The sequence below is a fragment of the Corythoichthys intestinalis genome, chromosome 21, assembly GCF_030265065.1.
Source record: "Corythoichthys intestinalis isolate RoL2023-P3 chromosome 21, ASM3026506v1, whole genome shotgun sequence".
Taxonomy (NCBI): Eukaryota; Metazoa; Chordata; class Actinopteri; order Syngnathiformes; family Syngnathidae; genus Corythoichthys; species Corythoichthys intestinalis.
This window is the reverse complement of record NC_080415.1, coordinates 37,216,812-37,239,026: the sequence shown is the minus strand read 5'-3', so window position 1 is coordinate 37,239,026 and position 22,215 is coordinate 37,216,812. Positions and strand designations below refer to the sequence as shown.

The 22,215-nt window shown below is 38.9% G+C and overlaps 1 protein-coding gene across 1 annotated transcript in view; it reads left to right on the top strand.

Moving 5' to 3' along the window:
• cavin1b (caveolae associated protein 1b) overlaps positions 1 to 17,298 on the top strand; it is a 37,817-nt gene extending 20,519 nt beyond the window's left edge. Inside the window, exon 2 of the mRNA XM_057827085.1 lies at positions 14,905 to 17,298. Within this exon, the coding sequence (XP_057683068.1) occupies positions 14,905 to 15,777 (873 nt within the window). The 3' untranslated portion in view covers positions 15,778 to 17,298. The remainder of the gene's footprint in view (positions 1 to 14,904) is intronic.
• Positions 17,299 to 22,215: the final 4,917 nt, after the last annotated feature.

The window sequence follows — 22,215 nt, the reverse complement described above, 5'->3', positions numbered from 1 at the left end:
ACAGCTGACCAATATCAACACCTCATCCCCACTGTGAAGCATGGTGGAGGGAGTTTAATGATTTGGGGCTGTTTGCTGCCCCAGGGCCTGGACAGCTTGCAATCATTAATTGAAGAATGAATTCAAAAGTTTTGCAGGAAAACCTGAGGCCGTGTGTCAGACAGTTGAAGCAGTTTTGTAGAGAAGAATGGTCCAAGATTAGTCTTGATTGATGTGCCCGACTGATTTGCAGCTACAGTTAGCGTCTGGTTGAAGTTATTGCTGCCAAAGGGGGACCACAAAATATTAAATGTGATGGTTCACTTACTTATTTTCCCCCTTTTGCCATTGTTTGCATGCTATCCTCATCAAAATATGAAAACGTATCCCCACCGTGAAGCATGTTGGAGGGAGCATCATGATTTGGGGTTGTTTTGCTACCTGAGGGCCTGGAGAACTTAACGGAAGAATGAATTCATAAGTTTTGCAGGAAAACCGGAGGCCGTCTGTCGGACAGTTGAAGCTAAAAAGAGGATGGACGCCGCAACAAGACAATGATCCAAAACAGAGGAGTAAATTAACTTCAGAATAGTTTCAGAAGAAAACAGTACACGTTCTGGAGTGGCCAAGTCCAGACTTGAACCCCATTGAGATGCTGTGGCATGACCTAAAGACAGCAATTCATACCAGACATCCCAGGAATCTGACTGAACTACAGCAGTTTTGTAGAAAAGAATGGGCCAAGATAAGTCCTGATCGATGTGCCAGACTGATCTGCAGCGACAGGAAGCGTCTTGTTATAAGTTATTGCTGCCAACTGGAGGGGGGGGGGGCACAAAATATGATATGTGATGGTTCACTTACTTATTTTTCCCCCTTCTGTCATTGTTTGCATGCTATCCTCATTAAAATATGAAAACCTATAAATGTTTGGATGGTTTTAGTTAAAGCAGACACTGTTTTTTCATCTGTGTAATTTTGACTAAGATCATATCAAATTTGATGTTGATTTTATGCAGAAATGTGGGAAATTTCAAAAGGTTCAGATACTTTTTCATACCACTGTAGGAGAGGCCGCTGTTAAAAAAAGGTTGATTCAGTGTATGATGAGTGATATTTTCCCTGCACTTAATATTCGTTTTTAGTCTCGCCGTGTTTTTTTATATTTGCTGTCATTTTCTGCCACACACTGCTGTTCGGTGAAAAAAAAGGCCCACATTACACTGGTACATGGTGCAGACAGGTTGGGGACTACAGGAATATCGTATCATATATTGTATATATCGGCAATTTTTTTTCAAATTCTTCTAAATGTTTATTTGTGTCCGACAATTTCGTAGCCTTGACACGACATAACCTCGTGACTCGACTCGACTTGCCCCACAGCATGTAAGACTTGGGACTTACTTGTAACTCAGATCATCATGACTCGTGAAATGGATTGAAAAAATCCATAATACAACCAAATCAATTCCAAAGCGAACAAAATGAAAAGCCTGAAAATACAACTTTGAAGAAACCAGTTCTTTCAATACGAGGCTATAATTCCATGACCACTTGGCAGTCTGCACGTGTTTATGAAGTCATTGCACATGAATTCTAAGTTCAAACGGGATTGACTGAATGGGTCGATTTAGTCGGCCAGTATAAAATGGAAATATCGTGTCCCCGTTTGCCTCTTGAACCGCTTTCAGTTCCTCTTTACATCACCGGTTAAGTCATGACGATTCCGTCTTTTCCTGGGTTGACTGGAAAATCCCTCAGCATGTGTGTGTGACACTGTTTTCGCCGTAAGGCGTGTCACGGAATGTGTACCGAACTCCTACACTGGACGGTACTGATGTTGCTCATTCAGGTATACGCAGTTAAAATGAAGACATCTGGCTCGGGCTTAGCAGCAGGGGAGTTCATGCTAGCTCAAGTTAAACAGGAAAACAGTAACAGAGAGGGGTGTGTTATGGCGGGAGAGTTGATGAGAGGTTGCAGTGTGGGCTGAGGGTAGGGAGCTTCCATAGAGTATACAAACACGCTCGCTCACACACAAGTTGGACTACAGAAGTAATGCTTATTTAGAGAGTGTCCAGTTGACAAACACGCAAGCACTCACTGATTGTTCCCTTGTATAAACAGCATTTAATTTCCAAACACGCATACATAAACCACGTCCATCTTTTGATGTTTGACACCATTTTTTTCAAGTGCCACTTCAAAAAGTACATGATTCAAACTACCGTATTGGCCCGAATATAAGACGGCCCTGATTATTAGACAACCCCCTCTTTTTCAAGACTCAAGTTTGAAAAAAGACTTTTTGAACAGAAAATAATTACAGTACATCTGAAAAAAAAAAAAAAAAAGATTATATTTGAGAGAAAAAGCATGTTATTTTGCCTCATTCAAATTTTAATATCTGAACATTTAAATATGTAAACTAGGGCTGTCAAAATGATCGCGTTAACGGGCGGTAATTAATTTTTTAAATTAATCACGTTAAAATATTTGACGCAATGAACGCACATGCCCCGCTCAAACAGATTAAAATGACATGTCCATTTGTTACTTGTGTTTTTGTCTCCCTCTGCTGGCGCTTTGGTGCGACTGATTTTATGGACCATGAGCATTGTGTAATTATTGACATTAGCAATGGCGAGCTACTAGTTTATTTTTTGATTGAAAATTTTACAAATTTTATTAAAACGAAAACATTAAGAGGGGTTTTAATATAAAATTTCTGTAACTTGTACTAACATTTATCTTTTAAGAACTAGAAGTCTTTCTATCCATGGATCGCTTTAAGAGAGCGTTAATAATGTTAATGCCATCTTGTTGATTTATTGTTATAATAAACAAATGCAGTACTTATGTACAGTACGTTGAATGTATATATCCGTCTTGTGTCTTATCTTTCCATTCCAACAATAATTTACAGACAAATATGGCATATTTTATAGATGGTTTGAATTGCGATTAATTACGATTCATTAATTTTTAAGCTGTGATTAACTCGATTGAAATTTTTAATCGTTTGACAGCCCTAATGTAAACTAAAGTGCAATCACATTCGTAAATGAATGGCTTCTGGTTTTTGAAATGTAAATAAAACCAATCTATTGAGATAAAACAAAATTGCAATAACTGCATTAACCATCAAAGGGAAGTCTAACTGTAATCGTAGTCTTGAAAGAAATCTGAATAAGGAAAAATATTGCAATTAAACAATGCAAACTTGTTAAATGTGAGAGTAGCTTAGATCTGTCACGACAGAACATCGCTTCCATGATATCTGGCGCCATCTAGCATCGTGAATGGGTATAACGTCTAGACCGCGAATATAAAACGACCCCCACTTTTTCAGTCTTATTTCATATTGTCTTATATTTGGGCCAATACGGTACTAACCATTTCAGGGCCAGCGGTCACTACAGGTTGTCCCTGGGTTATGAACAAGTTCCATTCCTACGCTTGCGACGTAACCCAAATTTCCAAAATTAAGTCGGAATTAACCATTTAAAAATCCAAAATAACTATCAAAAAAGTCCAAACGTATTATATTTTCTTCAATGGTGGACGATACACTAGCTAGATACAATAGCGTTGGACTGTCGTTCAATAATGCTTCCATACAGGAGCACTCAAACGTCTCACATGGATAGAGGATAGCTGCGCTCTGGTTTGGCCCACATAAGGCTGTAAGTTGTTTCAGCTAATATATGTTTGTGTATGCATTTGTAAATAAGTTTGAAGCTACAGTTTGTGGAGTTACTTGTGAGTGATTGCTATGAGAAGTGTAAATATGTTAGCATTTGTAGCATTTAATCTAGTGGACTTTTGTGTAGCAAATTAGACTAATTTAATCGACTAAATTTACATATTTATCAAAATAGATGGACGTTTGAACACCAATCGTTTTGTGTCGAGTGTTTTAGTGTTAAAATGCGTGTCGTTTTGAACAGAGGTCTACCATAGACTTCATAATCTATTGACGGGACACGGGGCGTGCGGACAATTCATAGGGGGCCTATCTCTGTCAATGCTGACCGAGTGGAAAAACAGACGAAGAGCTTTTTCCGAAGAAAATTCTTGTCAATAAATGCTTAAATCCCTGAATTCTTCATAGATATGGATGTAAAACGGTCTTAATTCTTGGTTAAAAGCAAAAAACGTGCAATTTGCATTTATTTGACGTAAATGTGTCGAAGAATGTTGCTAGTCCGTAGTGGTTAATTTCTCCCACTGATTTTTTTCACAGCGTTTCAAAATGCATGCATGGTACAAAAAATATAATAACTACGGTAATTTCTGGACTATAAGGCGCACCTGACTATAAGCCGCCAGCCACCAAATTTGACATGAAAACGGCATTTGTGTATAAATAAGCCGCACTGGACTATAAGCCGCAGTTGTCCTCATTGTATTATGGGATATTTACAACAAAAGATATTAACTGGTAACACTTCATTTGACAATTGCATCATAAGACTGTCATGAAACCAAATGAACCACCATTAAGCTTTGAACCAATTTGGTGCAAAGCCTTATTGTTTTAAAAATCTTCATTTGGTCATCACTGCTCCCTTGGGGGAGACAGTCAACCTCTGCTCCCACCCGCTGTCAACACTGTTGTCATCCAACATTCCTCCTAGCATGCATTGCGGCGCTACAGATGTAAAAACAATCAAAATTCATGTTCTGTCCTAATTATTTCTTCATTTACTGTTCCAATTGTTTCATTAATTTTTAGTTATGGTATTTGGTAACATTTTCTTGGATGGTGGTGTCATAATACTGTCATTAATTATTACACTACACTGTCATAGGTATTATTGAATGCTTGTAATAGATGTCGGTTAGTGTCATCCAGCAAATTATCTCACTTTTGAATGAACGTAAAAGATCTGAGCTGGACATAAATGGAGTTAGTGACATAATATGCAACATGACACATTTTGACATCTGTCATAATTCAGTAATGCCCATGATAGTGTCGTGTCATGTCATAATTATGATGTTCTTATGACAAGTCTTATGATGCCGCTGTCAAACAAAGTGTTACCTATTAACCAAAATAAATCATCAAATAAGCCCCACTGGACTATAAGCCGCAGGAGTCAAAATGAGGGGAAAAAGTAGCGGCTTATAGTCTGAAAATTAGGGTACCTTGAATCCTCGGACAAATCACTCCTGAGACAAGCCTTCCTGTTTGTATGCGGTACAGCATTCGCACTTTTTCAACCTTAATCCGGCGTTAGATCGCTGCATGTGACCGACTGCTAATAAATGAAGCGGAGTGTCGGACGGCCCCCTTCGGGAAGGCGTGACGCAGTGAATATTTCTGATTTGTGTACGCTCCACCCCACCTAATCACATCTCTTTCTAACCCCGCCCCTCCTATACTCCTCGGTCATCACGCTCCCCATATGGTATTAACCGGAAATACAATTAGCCAACAATAGCACTACTATATTCATAGTTAGCGTAGGCGTTGAATGTATTTCTTGTTTGTCTCTTCTGTCTCTCTGGCCTTTTCAGGTTAAGGAAAAAACAAAAAAAGGAAATCCTTCCAGGATATTCTACAAAACAACTAATAAACGGAAAAAAAATCTATTTTCATCCTTCTGCTATGAGTTTATCACTAGTAGATGTCCAATCCGTTTGAACTGAGATGGTGGCAGCGACTGCCATCACTCCCACTTCAAAAAGTGCATGAAAATGAATTTATTAAAAACAAAAGAATTCATGAAAATATGTGGACTCTGTCTAAAACATTGTATTGCGGGGAGTGCTGGATGGATGGATTGATGGATGGTCTGATTATGCAGACAGTGTGAAAGAGAAATGCTGTGTGCTGCTAATCACATCAGCCAGCTGAACTCAGCAACTCACATGCAAACTTTGTCGCACATACACTTTCAAACATCTGTCATGGTTGGTTTTTGGGATAATTCACATTTTGAATGATAAGCAAATAAATAAGTAGCCTAAAATGAATGAACAAAAACAAGTCAAAATGTGCACATCAACATATTCTAAACGTCCCATTGGAGCAAATAAAATAAGCCTCTTCAACTCTCTCCTTTCTCTTAAAGAGCTGATCGATTTTCCATTGCATTGTCCTTTTTTATCGCATTAATTTAACAAATCCGTTCGTTCTTTTTTTGTTGTTGTTCCAGAAAACACGTGCAATTTCAACTAATCAGAGCTAACTATGCATGCGAATCACATGTCAGCCAACTGAACAGACAGCTGAGTCAAGGGTGGTTTGCGTTTTCATGCACACCTCGATGCGACTCGCCAGACTAAGGCCATGTCTACACGTAGCAGGGTGTTTGGCAAAAAGAACTTTTTCGACAGTTTGGCCAATCATCCACACGAACATGGACATTTTGGGCATTGAAAATGCAGGTTCTTAAAAATAACGTCCAAAGTGATGATGTGCGAATTCTGTGTTTGTAGCGCCATCATGTGGACACTGATAACCAAAGATTTAACTGTGGAAACGTCACTGACTGCTATGTTTACATTTGAAACAAATTAGACAGGTGCTTTGGCTTCCATTAATTTACAAACTCTTGCAGTGCTTCATATTAAAGAACACAGGATGGGGGTATTATAGACATTTTTTCCCCATACATTGTTATGATTACATGACCTCAGATAAACTGCTGAAACCTGGGAGAGCTCTGTGGAATAAATAAATAAGGGTGTAAATGGATTACACTACACAAGCACTTTATTTTCATATTCTAATAAGGATAGCATGCAAACAGTGACAGAAAGGGGGAAAAATAAGTAAGTGAACCATCTGCTTAAGGAAACTTAAAGAGCAATTAAAACCAATTTTTACCAAACATATTAAGTCAGGTGTGCGCCCAATCACAGATGAGTGGTTAAAGCTGCCCTGCCCACTATAAAACACACACCTGGTAAGAAATGTCTTGCTGAACGCATCGTCTGATGTGCGTCATGGCTCGGTCAAAAGAGCTGCCTGAACACCTGTGATCAAGGATTGTTGATTTCTATAGAGCTGGGATAGAAGACAAAATCCTCTCTAAAAGTCTTGATGTTCACCAATCGACAGTCAGGGAAGTTGTCTACCAATGGAAAGAGCTTGGCACTGTTGCTCACTTTGGCCGTTCAACTATTGTAAAACTATGGCCAAGAATGGTGTTCATGGGAGGACGACACGGAGGAAGCCACTGCTATTGGATTGTTGCCAGGATTGTTGATTTGTATAAAGCTGGGAAAGGATACAAAACCATTTCTAGAAATCTGGATGTTCATCAATTGGCACACAGAGAAGTTGTCTACAAATGGAGAGAGTTTGGCACTGTTGCTTTTCTCCCAAGGAGTGGCCGTCCACCAAAGATGATGCCAAGAGTTCAGCGCAGAATACTCGGAGAGGTAAAAAGGAACCCTAGAGTGTCTGCGAAAGACTTACAGAAATCCCTGGCATAGTCCAATATCTATGCGCACACATCAACTGTATGTAAAACTATTGCCAAGAATGGTGTTCATGGGAGGAAGCCACGGCTGTCTAAAAAAATGTTGTTGCTCGTTTTATGTTCACACACTTGGACTCTCCATAGAGGTTTTGGCAAAATATTTTGTGGACTGATGAAACCAAAGTTGAATTGTTTGGGACTAACACACAACGCTATTTGTGGATTAAAAATTGGACATTTCACCAAGATCAACACCCCACCGTGAAGCATGGTGGAGGGAGTATCATGATTTGGGACTGTTTTGCTTCCTCAGGGCCTGGACAACTTGCAATCATTAATGGAAGAATGAATTCAAAAGTTTGGCTGGAAAACCTGAGGCTGTCCGTCAGACAGTTGAAGCTAAAAAGACAACACAATGCAACAACACAATGATCCAAAACACAAGTAAATCAACTTCAGAATGATTTCAGAAGAACAAAATACATGTTCTGGAGTGGTCAAAGACCAGACTTGAACCCCATTGAGATGCTGTGGTATCACCTAAAGACAGCGATTCATGCCAGACATCCCAGGAATATGACTGACTACAGCAGTTCTGTAGAGAACAACGGGCCAAGATTAGTCCTGATCGATGTGCCAGACTGATCTGCAGCGACAAGAAGCGTCTGGTTGAAGTTATTGATGCCAAAGGGGGGGGGCACAAAATATTAAATGTGGTTCACTTATTTTTTCCCATTCTGTCTTTGTTTGCATACTATCCTTATTAAAATATGAAAACCTATAAATGTTTGGGTGGTTTTAGTTCAAGCAGACAGTTTTTTCCTCTGTGTGATTTTTACAAAGATCAGATCACATTTGATGGTGATTTTATGCAGAAATGTGAGAAATTCCAAAAGGTTCAGATACTTTTTTCATACCACTGTATATGATCAGAATTTCTAGATCTATACTGTTGAGTGTGAATAAACATTGATCATTCCGTTGACTTATTTAGAAATAGAAAATTGGATTCAACATTAAACAGTATTTTCTCCCCATTTGTCATTTACTTCATTGTACTGCATTTTGTAATGACTAATTTTTCTCATGCCTTCTGGTTTGAATGCAAATCATTTATGGAAATTATTGCCCTGTTTTTTTTTTTTTTTTTTTTTTTGCTCACACAAAAGAGAACTGTTTCTGCAGCCTGGTCGAGACAATCAAATAAACACGCACACTCACATCACTGCTGCATACCTCATTTGTCTATTTTCCATGGCTCAGAGTATGTACCTTCCTGCCTTTGGCACAGCAGCTTCATGGAGAACAATGTCCCATTAAATTAGGAGGTTGAGGAAGTCAACACAACATGTTTGAACTTTCCCAGATACTCTGTACATGTTTCATTTTTGGGCTTTAAACTCACAGGTTTCATCCATCTCATGCAAACAATTACCGTAATTTTCGCACTACAAGGCGCACCTAACTATAAGACGCTACCCACCAAATTTGGCACGAAAACGGCATTTGTTCATGGATAAGCTACACTGGACTATAAGTCGCAGCTTTCCTCACTGTATTATGGGATATTTACACCAAAAGATATTAAACGGTAACACTTTATTTGACAGCCATAAGACCAAATGAACCGCCATGAAGCTTTGAACCAATTGGGAGCAAATCTTCACTGCTTCAAGAAGATTCAATTGGCCATCACTGCACTCTTGGGGGAGACAGTCAACCTCTGCTACCACCTGCTATCAAAACTGTTGTTGTCCAACATGCCTCCTAGCATGCATTGCAGCGCAATTAAACTTCATCTTCTGGGCTAAATATTTCTTCGTTACTGTTCCTGTTGTTTCATTAATTGTTAGTTATGGTATTTGGTAACACTTTATTTGACAGCGCCACCATACGACTGTCATAAGACCAAATGAACCACCATGTAGTTTTGTCAAGAAGATTAATTTGGCCATCACTGCTCCCTTGAGGAACACAGTCAACCTCTGCTGCCACCTGCCTTAGACATTGCTGTTGTCCAACATGCCTCCTAGCATGCATTGCAGCGCTACAGATGTAAATTCAATCAAAATTCATGTTCTGGGCTAATTATTTCTTCAGTTACTTTTCCAGTTGTTTCATTAATTGCTCTTTATGGTATTTGGTAACACTTTATTTGACCGCGCCATCATACGACTGTCATAAGACCAAATGAACCACCATGATTGCTTCAACAAGATTCATTTGGGCATAACTGCTCCCTGGGGGGAGACAGTCAACCTCTGCTGCCACCTGCTATCAACACTGTTGTTGTCCAACATGCTTCCTAGCATGCATTGCAGTGCTACAGATGTAAATACAATCAAAATTCATGTTCAGGGCTAATTATTTCTTCAGTTACTTTTCCAGTTGTTTCATTAATTGCTAGTTATGGTATTTGGTAACACTTTATTTGACACTGGCGCCATAAGACTCTCATTAGACAACCATAATTATGACACAACACTGTCATGAGCAGTTGATCAGAAGTCGTTTAGTGTTTTTCGGCAAATTATCTCACTTTTGAATGGATGTCAAAGACGCAAGCTGGACATATATGATACTTAATGACATAAGCATTCAGTAATGCCCATGATAGTGTCATGTCATAATTATGACAGTGTTATGACGCCGCTGTCAAATAAAGTGTTACCTATTAACTAGAGATCGGCATCCCGATCGATCGGGTCCGATCACATCATTTTCAAAGTATCGGAGTCGGCAAAAAAATATCGGCCATGCCTTTTTTTAATATATATATATTTTTTAATTAAATCGTTTTCTAATTATATTTAACGTTACAGACATAATATGTTACACTTATCCAGAGTCTTTAGTTTAGGCTTAAGGTAGGGTTATCAAATTTATCCCAATAACGGCAGTAATTAATTTTTTAAAAAATGTATCACGTTAATATATTTAACGCAATTTATGCATGCGCTGCACGATCCACTCACGCATTGTCGCGCTCCATCTGTAATGACGCCGTTTTGCCTATATAGAGAGCTAAAAGGCAGCGTAAAATGAGTAGAGTGAATTTTGGCAGCCTTAGGAGCCTTATTTTAATTGGCTAAAGCCTTACAATCCCTCTCCCTACAATTAGAAATATCATGGGAAGCAATGTGCGAAAGCAACGTAACAATTGATCTTTCTCTTAACACCTTATGTTATATCCCATTGCAGAGAAGATATATGAATTGGTAGCACTACACACAGTCATGGTTCCACTTGTCATGGTTCCACTTCCCATCATGTATTTGGGCATGCCTTCAGTATCATTTACTGAAAGCTCAACAAATACACTAGATGGCAATATTTAGTCACAATATACAAAGTCACAAGTCTTTCTATCCGTGGATCCCTCTCACAGAAAGAATGTTAATAATGTAAATGCCATCTTGAGGATTTATTGTCATAATAAACAAGTACAGTACTTATGTACTGTATGTTGAATGTATATATTCGTCCGAGTTTTATTCATTTTTTTTCTTAATGCATTGCCAAAATGTATATGATCGGCAAAAAATATCGGAAATGATTGGAATTGAATCGGGAGCAAAAAAAAAGCAATCGGATCGGGAAATATCGGGATCGGCAGATACTCAAACTAAAACGATCGGGATCGGATTGGGAGCAAAAAAACATGATCGGAACAACCCTACTATTAACCCAAATAAATCAACAAATAAGCAGCACTGGACTATAAACTGCAGGATTCAAAAAGAAGGAAAAAGACAGAAAAAAGAAGAAAAAAGCAAAAAGAAAAGAAAATTGCGGTATGTGAACTACTGTCAGCTGGCAGAATTGGCTCTTCAACAAGATGGCTTACATCATTCATAGCAATATAGTGCATGGTAATAAATTTGGTGGTGATATATTATAGAAATCAGCACCGCACTTTTACTTTCAATGTGAAATGCCGTTGCAGTGAACAAAATATTTCTATTGGGGCCAGGGGCAGAACAAATGTGAACAAGGCCCGGGTGCTATGAGCATAAATGGGACCCTCCGAGTGGACTCTTCGCGAGCTTTGTATCGCAAAAATCGGGAGGTTCCCACCTAGTTCCAAGCGATTAACATTTCATCAAGACCGAAGCAAGAATTTCAGCAAATATTTTCCATTTTCCTTCCAAGGCAGCTGCTCAGGAAAGCCGGGATTCCTCTTTCTACCCAAGACACCGCAATACAATACCTTCATAAAATCAGCCTCTCGCCAAAACAGAGAACAATAGAATGTAGACCTTTTCCACTCTGTGCTCCACCCTCATCTCCCTCGCCTCTTTGATGCTATCAAAGCAGTTTTCCACCTCTCTGAAGCATCATCCCATTTGGATTGGGACTTGGTTCGTAGCATATCTTCCTGCGTCTTTTGTTCAGACTCGACTGTGTTCCTGTTTTGTTCGGGCAAAAGAAAACACGCAACATTCACATATGTTGCCTTTTGCGACCGTCAAGTTGGAAAAAGGAAGTCCTCCCGCCCCTTACGCGTCTTTTCCATCCCTTCATTAACAATCCATAGCGCATTGTATTCCGAAGGTGAAGGGTCACGAAAGCTAAAGAGGAAAAAGGCTTCCTCGTCTGTAATGATATGGGAAAAGTGACTGAAGAGACTGGTTGATTGATGGGCAAGAAAATTAAGGCAATGGAAGAAGGAAGTGTTGCTGTGGATTCTTCACCACTGTGGTATTTGTATGGATTAGGATATGAGTGGTGCGGTGACAGCAAAGCAAAAACAATTGATTTTCCATTTTAAAGTAAGTCCAAGCAAGTCTGCAAAAAGACCAGGGGAAAAAAATCTCACCTTTGTCTAACATGCAGTGGCAGGTAACAGTCACATCATCTATCAATGTGTACACAGTGGAATGTGTCGGTGCAGCTTTGCTTTGGAAATATGATAAACTTGCACAACGTTTTGGCCAAAGGGATGTTTCCATTGCCTTACCTCTGTCAAGTTTAATACACATTTTTTTGGAATTCTGCCCTCTGGCAAGACATACAGTAGATGACTACAACCTGAAGTCTTGTTAACATAGGTGAAAGGCTCTGTCAAATGTATTGAACCAACAACAACTCTTTTAGGCGAGCAACTAATTTTACTCCTTACATGGCCTCACTCATTTTTTTAGGGACTATATCTACCTAACTACTCTATAACCATAGAACACTGCCTACCTACTTACCTCTCTCTGTCTCTCTCTTCCCATCTGCCTACTATAACCATAGAACACTGCCTACCTGCCTGCCTGCCCATGCCCACCTACTATAACAATAGAACACTACCTACCTGACTACCTACTATAACTATAGAACACTACCTACCTGAATACCTACCTACCTACAATAACCACAGTACACTACCTACCTCACTACCTTTCTTCCGGTCTAATATAACCATAGAACACTATCTACCTGACTACCTACCTACCTACCTACCTACCTACAATAACCAGAGTACACTACCAACCTGACTACCTTCCTACCAATCTAACGTAACCATAGAACACTACTTACCTACCTACCTATCTACAATAACCATAGTACACTACCTACCTGACTACCTACCTACCTGTCTACTATTAGCATAGAAAATTTCCTACCTACCTGCCTGCCTACATAACCACAATAACAACAAAACACTACCTACCTGACTAACTACCTACCTGTCTACATCTATTATAAGCATAAACCACTACCTACCTACCTACCTACCTACAATAACCATAGTACACTACCTACCTGACTACCTTCCTACCTGTCTACTATAAGCATAGAAAACTACCTACCTGCCTACCTAACCACAATAACAATAGAACACTACTTACCTGACTAACTACCGACCTCTCTACATCTATTATAAGCATAGACCACTACCTACCTACCTACCTACCTACCTACCTACCTACCTACCTACCTACCTACCTACCTACCTACCTACCTACCTACCTACCTGCCTACCTACCTACCTACCTACCTACCTACCTACCTACCTACCTACCTACCTACCTACCTACCTACCTACCTACCATAACCAGATTACAATAATAATAATAACCACCAATAACCACAGTACACTACCTACCTCACTACCTTTCTTCCAGTCTAATATAACCATAGAACACTACCTACCTGACTACCTACCTGACTACCTACCTACCTACCTACCTACAATAACCAGAGTACACTACCAACCTGACTACCTTCCTACCAATCTAACGTAACCATAGAACACTACCTACCTGACAACCTACTCACCTGTCTACTATAACCATAGAACATTACCTACCTAACAACCTACCTACCTGTCTACTATAAGCATAGAACACTACCTCCCTACCTTTCTACTATAAGCATTGAACACTACCTGCATGCCTACCTACCTACAACAACCATAAAACACTACCTACCTGCAATAACCATAGAACATTACATACTTGACAACCTACTGACCTACAATACCCATAGAACACTGCCTACCTGACTACCTACCTACAATAATCATAACACACTACTTACCTGACTACCTACCTACCAACCTACCTGTCTACTATAAGCATATAGTAGAACACTAACTACCTGCCTACTTACCTACCTTTCTACTATAAGCATAGAACACTACCTACCTGACAACCTACCTATACGTGTCTACTAAGAGCATAGAACACCACCTACCTGCCTACCTACCTTTCGACTATAAGCATAGAAGACTACCTAGCTGCCTACCTACTTACCTTTCTACTATAAGCATAGAACATTACCTACCTACCTACTATAAAACACTACCTACCTGACTACGTGCAATAACCATAGAACACTACCTACCTGACTATCTACCTATGTGCCTGCCAACCAACCTACAATAACCATAGAACACTACCTACCTGACTATCTACCTACATACCTGCAAATAACCATAGAACACTACCTACCTACCTACCTACCTACCTACCTACCTACCTACCTACCTACCTACCTACCTACAATAACCATAGAACACTACGTATCCCACTATCTACCTGCCTACCTGCAAATAACCATAGAACACTACCTACCTACCTACCTACCTAGCTAAAATAACCACAGAACACTACTTACCTGAAGATCTACCTACCCACTCACCTCATAACGACACATTTTCTTCTCAGTTACACACAAACTGGATTGACTGAATTGTTTGTTCATCATGAAACCAAGTTTCATTAGGTTCTACTGCCCCCTGTCGATAGTAAAATGGCACTAAGAAATGATTCTTCTTTCTAAATTATTCATTCAAATACATTGATGAACTATGTATTGCAATGAATGCAAATTAATCTACCCAAATACATAAAAGAAATACATGTCGATTTTCTTGATGGTCCCACAATGTATAGGGAGTCTTTACCCCAATTACAACTACAAAGTCCTATCATAGAGTATTTGCTAGTGTGTTCTATAGCTTATCTGTACTTTTTCATCTTCTTCACAGGATGAAGTCAAGGTTCCCTCAAAACTCAACGTGTCTAAATCCATGCGGGTCTCCGAGTCCGTCCCAGGAAGCAGAGGAGGAAGTATGCTGGAGCTCAAGGAAGCTACAGAGGAGCACGGGGAGGACGCAGAAGAGGGCGAGAAGGAAAACAAGCCAGCTATTGACCTCTCCTCAGACGAGGAGGGAGTTGAAATAGAAGATGTCCTATTAGAAACCCGCGCCGAGCGTATCAAGCGCAGCAGCCTGCAACGTGTGCAAACCCTGAAGACGGTCTTCTCCAAGGAGAAGATGGACAAGACCAGAGCCAAGACCAAGGAGAACCTAGAAAAGACCAAGCAGAAAACCAGGGAGAATTTAGAGAAGACAAGACAAAAGACCAAAGCCAATCTGGAGAAGACCAAGCAGAAAACAAAGGAAAACCTAGAAAACACAAAGCAAAAGGCTAAGGAGAACCTGGAGAAAACCCGACACAACATCGAGAAGAAGATGGGAAAGCTCGGAACACGCATGAGCGTCAACCCTGAACGCAAGCAGAAGCTTCAGACGTCCCGCGAAAAAATGCAGAAAGCCTTCACGCCGGATCACGTGGTTTACGCCCGCTCCAAGACTGCCGTGTACAAGGTGCCCCCTTTCACCTTCCACGTCAAGAAAGTTCGCGACGGCGCTGTCGAGGTGATCCAGGGCACCGAAATGGTGGAGGTCTCCCAGAATGCCGAGCCCTTCAACGAAGTGGATGAAGAGGTGGAGGGAGACGGCGGGGAAATGGAGCTGGAGATGATGAACGGCGGAGGAGATGATGAAGACGAAGACGAAGAGGAGGCGAGCCACGATGTCTTAGATGATAATGAGGACAAAGAAAGAGACAGCGACTAGATCAGGAATTTGCCATTGAACAGATCCATTCTATTCTCCTTCAATTGAATATTACTTTTGTATCCCCTTCCCACAAAAAAGTCTTCAAGTTAAACCAGGAAAATTATTTGACAACTAACCTATATCAGTTTTTGACTGTTCTATCAACCATGCCTGCCATAGCTTCCTATTTAGCAAGGCATAATCACAGCGCACATCCAAAAACTACCTGCCCCTAAACTCCTCTTAACCGATGGTTTGTGCTAATACACTAAATGTACATGTTTTAGCCATTGTATGTTACTTTTTCTTTGTGCTACTAAACCAGCGTTGTTCCAGCAGCCAAAAGTCATGCTAAAATTTGCATTAGCAGTGACGAGCATTAGCCAAAATATGTATGTAGTGATAGCAGTGGAAATCTTTTGCCGTGCAGGTCCAGTCTCCCATCTTCTATTTCAAGGGGTGTCCAAACTATGGCAAATTATGTTATACTTCTATTGCACCTTTCCACCTTCAAGGCACTCAGACACTATTTTGTCATTTACTGTACTTGCTAATGACCTAGCATCAGGAATAATGTGGACTCTAGCATCTTACTCATGAATTCAAAAGCCTTGTTCAAACTAGCAGCCAAAATCCGATTTTTAGCTAATCCAGATTTAAACTAGATTACTCTTTTGTAGTCTGAACAGTCCCAAAGCACAGAAATCTGATTTGAATCTGAAACAGATTGAAACCACATAGGCTACAGGAGGTAGTTTCATATCAGATATGGACAAAATCCCTCTCAGCCTGAACAGTTCAGATGAGATTTGAGTAGGGCTGCAGCTATCGATTATTTAGGTAATCGATTAATTCATCAATTAGTTAGTTCGAATAATCCAGTCTTCAGATTATGAACATTTAATGTGTTGCAGAATAAATTTTAGGATATGTAAAACAATTGCTCATGCTTGCAATATTCATTTTGGCTTGCTAAAATGACTCTCAAAAGAGCATTTAAACGTAACTACAAAATAAAATTCCTGAGTGTTTCTTCAAACTATGCGGAATTGCACTTTCGTTTCATAACAGAAATAAAAACAATTAAAATAAATTGAAATACTTGATGTTAAAGCCTCAAACTGTATTTAAAAAAAAAATAAATGCAGTAAAAGTAAAACACAAGAACAATTGGCTAACTTGCATAGCAAAAGCCTGCTAGCTTAAATGCTACAAAATGCTAACTAATTTTTTTAAATGCTCTTAACAAATCATTCAAACACATATTCTCACAATAAAACTGCTAAATATACTTCTAAACTACCGTAATTTCTGGACTATAAGGCGCACCTGACTATAAGACGCCACCCACCAAATTTGACACGAAAAAGGCACACCATAAGCTTAAATTCAGCCTATATTTAGTTGCGCTTCTTTGTTTTTAACACTAGATGGAGCTAGTCACTTAAACAGTGCCTCTCTTTTATCCTTACAACATGCTAAAATGAAGGTAGGAAACTGTAGGATTTTAGTCCAGTGGTACCTCTATTCAAGTCAGTCGATGGGGGGGTGGCGGGGGGGGGGGGGGGGGGCAACCGGTTATGTTGTCCCGGGCCTCAGGACCGTAGGGGTCCCTGAATGACCCTAAATTTATTTTACTTCACAGTCACATATTTCTTTTTTTAAATTTAAATCATTGTCTGATTAAAAATTATGTTCTACTCGATATATACTTAAAAACTTTAACATATTAAATATTTCAAATATATATTTTTTCCTTTGTTTGCACAACGCCCTGCCCCCTTAGTCTTAGCAGAGAATGGTTTGACCCCGCTCTGGCGCACTCAAGGCTACACTACGTACGTGCCCTAATACAACCCACTGTTATACTGTTTTGTTGCTTAGCTGGCAGGCATAGCACTCTCAGTTGTATTGTATTGTAGCCGACATGAAAAAATAGATGGAAATTGTTTGTTTATAATGTGTCACATCACACTACGGTCTGTTAAATTGAACTGTCCATCTCAAATTAAATGATTTGAAAATTTACACTGTCATTGCTTGCAAAGCGTTAAAACTCCTGCGTATGTTGTCGTGACAAGCCGGTGGCAGGGGTGGGGTGTGGTGGGGTGGGCCCTATAATGGTCTCTTGTCCCCGGGCCCCTGCAAGTCTGTTGACAGCCCTGCCTCTATTTATGAAATTAATTGGTTCTTGAAGTAGTTAGAGAAGTTAGTTACAAGAGGCAATATTTTCCCGTTGAGACGTGTCTTAACTTGAAAATTATGTATGTCAAGACGTTCTTAAGTAGAGGTACCACTGCATTTTGAAGGCTGGCCCTGAGGGATCATCTTCCACTGCCATTGACGGGGCTTGATGTCCAATTCAAAATACTGAAAATCTGCAGTTTTGACATTTTGACAAGTCCATTCACCCCTCCCAGTCAAAATGGATTGCACATCGACGCTCTCAATGGCAGACAATAAAATGAATGCCTGGTAGGGGTTTTAAAAAATCATTATTTGAGCCTGAAAGGGTTAATCCATTAATTATCAACTATAAAAGAATACATACCAGCTTATTCCAAGGTCCTAGGTCGGGGGTCAGCAACCCACGGCTCTGGAGCCGCATGCGGCTTTTTAGCGCCGCCCTAGTGGCTCTCTAGAGCTTTTTCAAAAAATGTTTGAAAGTGGAAAAAAAATGAGGGAGGGAAACATATTTTTTATATTTTAATATAGTTTCTGTAGGAGGACAAACATCATTTTAATTCATTAAGATTGTCATGAAGTTAAACTTGAGGCGTATTTTCCGCACTATAAGGCGCACCTAAAAGCCTTAAATTTTTCTCAAAAGCCGACAGTGCGCTTTATAATCCTGTACACCTTATATATGAATCAAAAGGTTTCACAGCAACTTGGAACGGAGCTCCATCTAATGGATGCATAATGTAACCCCAGCCTCTACTCTAGTGTCTATTCTATGTGCCTTATAATGCAGTGCTCCTTATATAAGAACAAAGTTTTTCGAATAAGCCATTAATTGAAGGTGTGCCTTGCAGTGCTAAAAATTTGGCAAGCAAAAAGGTTTATTATGTATTTGTAGCCAACTTTCATTTTGGCTACTATGGCTAATATAGATACATACAACATGTGTTGCCTTCATTATAAGGCTTATATAAGGCTTTTAATTTTTTGCAGGTCCAGACATATTAGTTTTTTGTTCCCGTATGGCTCTTCCAACATTTTGGGTTGCCGACCCCTGTCCTAGGTTTTTGTGTCACTTAGACCTTTTCATATACTTGTGCTAATTTTTAAAATTCTTCCACTCTGTCTTTGTTTATATGAACTGAACTGAGATGAGGACCAATATGTTGAGCAAGTTTCATAACACAACACAGACCAAGTTTAGACTGAAGTTGCATAAAATGATTGTGTAATGCCGCTTTTGTCTGCTCTGCATTAACGATGCAATTCACAAAAGTGGCAAAACGGGAAAATGTTAGTCCACATTTGTTTGACTCGAGTGTATTTCAATTGTTTGATTTGTCCGCCACCGCTACTCGTATCCAATGGTTGCCTTATAAGTATTTTAATAATGTTTATTCTGCAATGACTGCATCCCTTTTGACATAAGGAACTAAAAGTCAATTTGCAACTGAAGCATGGAGTGGGAGGTTGGGAAGTTTGTAGAAGCTATAGGCCGGGGGAGTACAGGAAATCCTGTAAAATGGTTAGCTACTTTTTTCTAGCACAGTAACATGCATGTGTTTGGATTTTTTTTGTAAATAATCACATTACCGTTCATAAACCATACACATTTTACATAAAAGAGAACGTAACACATACAGCTGCTGGCACATACGCTGCTTTTAGAAGTCTCTTAAGGCAAAATTGACACGCTTGTCTTAGAACGTAGAGCTATTTTAAATGCACAATTTATCTTTAGTGGTTTAATGATCGGCACTTCCAAGTGAAATAACGTTGTTGTAATGGATTATTGTACAATGTTTAATTACTTAACCACTAATGAATGAATTAATAAAAGCTATCTAGTGGAGAGATGTTTTTGTGTGTGTTGTTTTTATTATGAAACAGATATTATCAGGTCACTGACAGTCCAGTGGTTTACACTAGACCAAAGGTTATATTTATTTAGTTACATTTATTTGAGTAACTTTTTGAGAAAAATTTACTTACTATGTATTACTTTTACTTTAGTAGAATATGAAAAAGAAACAGTACTTTTATGCCGCTACTTTGGGCTACACTAGAGTCATTATATTTTTTAGGGACAGCGAGAACGAAAAGTGGTATTTGACATATGGCAAAATTACTTTTGGCATACGGCTTTTTTGGGGGGATAGGCATATGGCTTTTTTAAGTTTTGCATATGGCAAAATGCTTTTGGCATATCGCTTTTTTTTGTTTATGGCAAAATGGCTTCTGGCATATGGCACTTTTTTGGGGTGGGCATATTGCTTTTTTTGTTTTGCATATGGCAAAATGGCTTTTGGCATACAGAATTTTTTGGGGGTGGGCATATGGCTTTTTTTTTGCTTTGCATGTGGCAAAATGTCTTTTGGCATATGGCATTTTTTTGGTTTATGGCAAAATGGCTTTTGGCATATGGTAAGTTTTTTGGTATATGGCAAAATGGCTTTTGGCATATGGCATTTTTTTTATATATGGCAAAATGTTTTTTTTGTTTTTTTTGTTTTGCATATGTCAAAATGGCTTTTGGCATATGGTATTTTTTGGTATATGGAAAAATGGCTTTTGCCATATACCCAAAAAATGCCATATGCCAAAAAACATTTTGCCATTTTGGGGGTGGGCACATGGCTTTTTTTTTTTGCTTTGCATGTGGCAAAATGTCTTTTGGCATATGCTATTATTTTGATATATGGAAAAATGGCAATTCTGGAATATGCCAAAAAAATGCCATATACTAAAAAAATGCCATATACCAAAAAACATTTTGACATATACCCAAAAAATGCCATATGCCAAAAAACATTTTGCCATTTTGGGGGTGGGCATATGGCTTTTTTTTTTTGCTTTGCATGTGGCAAAATGTCTTTTGGCATATGCTATTATTTTGATATATGGCAAAATGGCTTTTGCCAATCGGTATTTTTTTTAGTATATGGCAAAATGGATTTTGGCATGTGACAGTTTTTGGGTATATGGCTTTTTTGGCATATGGCAAAATTGCTGTTGAACTATGGCAGTTTTTTGGGTATCAAGAAAATCACAATCACACGTTTTTCTACCATTGAAAATGAATGGGAAATTTGGACATGCGTGGCCTGCCAAAAATTCCATACGACAAAAAAACGGCCATATGCCAAATCGAGTTTGCCATATACCAAAAAAAAAAAAAACTGCCATATGCCAAAAGCAATTCTGGAATATGCCAAAAAAATGCCATATACTAAAAAAATGCCATATACCAAAAAACATTTTGCCATATACCCAAAAAATGCCATATGCCAAAAAACATTCGCCATATACCTAAAAAACTATCACATGCCAAAAGCCATTTTGCCATACACAAAAAAACTATCATATGCTAAAAGCCATTTTGCAATATACCAACAATAAAACTGCCGTCTACCGAAAGCTATTTTACCATATACAAAAAAAATGCCATATGCCAAAAACATTTTGCCATATACCCAAAAAAACTATCATAGGCCAAAAGCCATTTTATCTTATACCAACGAAAAAAACTGCCATATGCCAAAAGCGATTTTGCCATATACCAAATACCACTTTTCGTTTTTAGCCCAACTGACATTTTATGTCTTTATTCTACATATTGACTTTATTTTTGCCAGAGACACCAATAGTGGCTGTCTCAGTTTTGCCGACGAAATGTCACAACAATAACCACGAGACTCCATAATACCAATTAAAGGTAACAATGTTTTTTTTTTCCACAAGAGGACACTCATGCTCTTTGGACAGTTTTAATAGTTGTGTTCTGGTCTGAATTCGATGATTTTTATGTCATCTTTTTGGCCTAATTTGGCCACGTAATAAGTTATAGTACAGTATAATAATAACAGTTCATATATATGAAGTTGAGCTGAGAAAAAAAACATACCATTATTTAAAAAAAAAAATCCGACATTGTAAGCACTTACTCACATTGTTACTCATTACTTGAGTATTATTTTCAATGAATAGTTTTTTACTTTGTACTTCAAAATTTTTGGATAACGAGTTTTACTTTTACTTGAGTAATATTATTAAGAAGTAACACAACTCTTACTTGAGTTTTGAATCATTTTGAATCATTTTTGGCTCATCTAACCACCTCTGCACTAGACTTATGAGGAGCTGGAAGTGATCAAATGATCATGACTGGGCGTCTATTGCCGTCAATGGTAGCCAGTGGCGCTGAAGTCACTCACAGCAGGGGGTGCTGAGGTTCGAAACAGTCGTTTCAACCAGAATTTTTGTCATGCTCGTGCG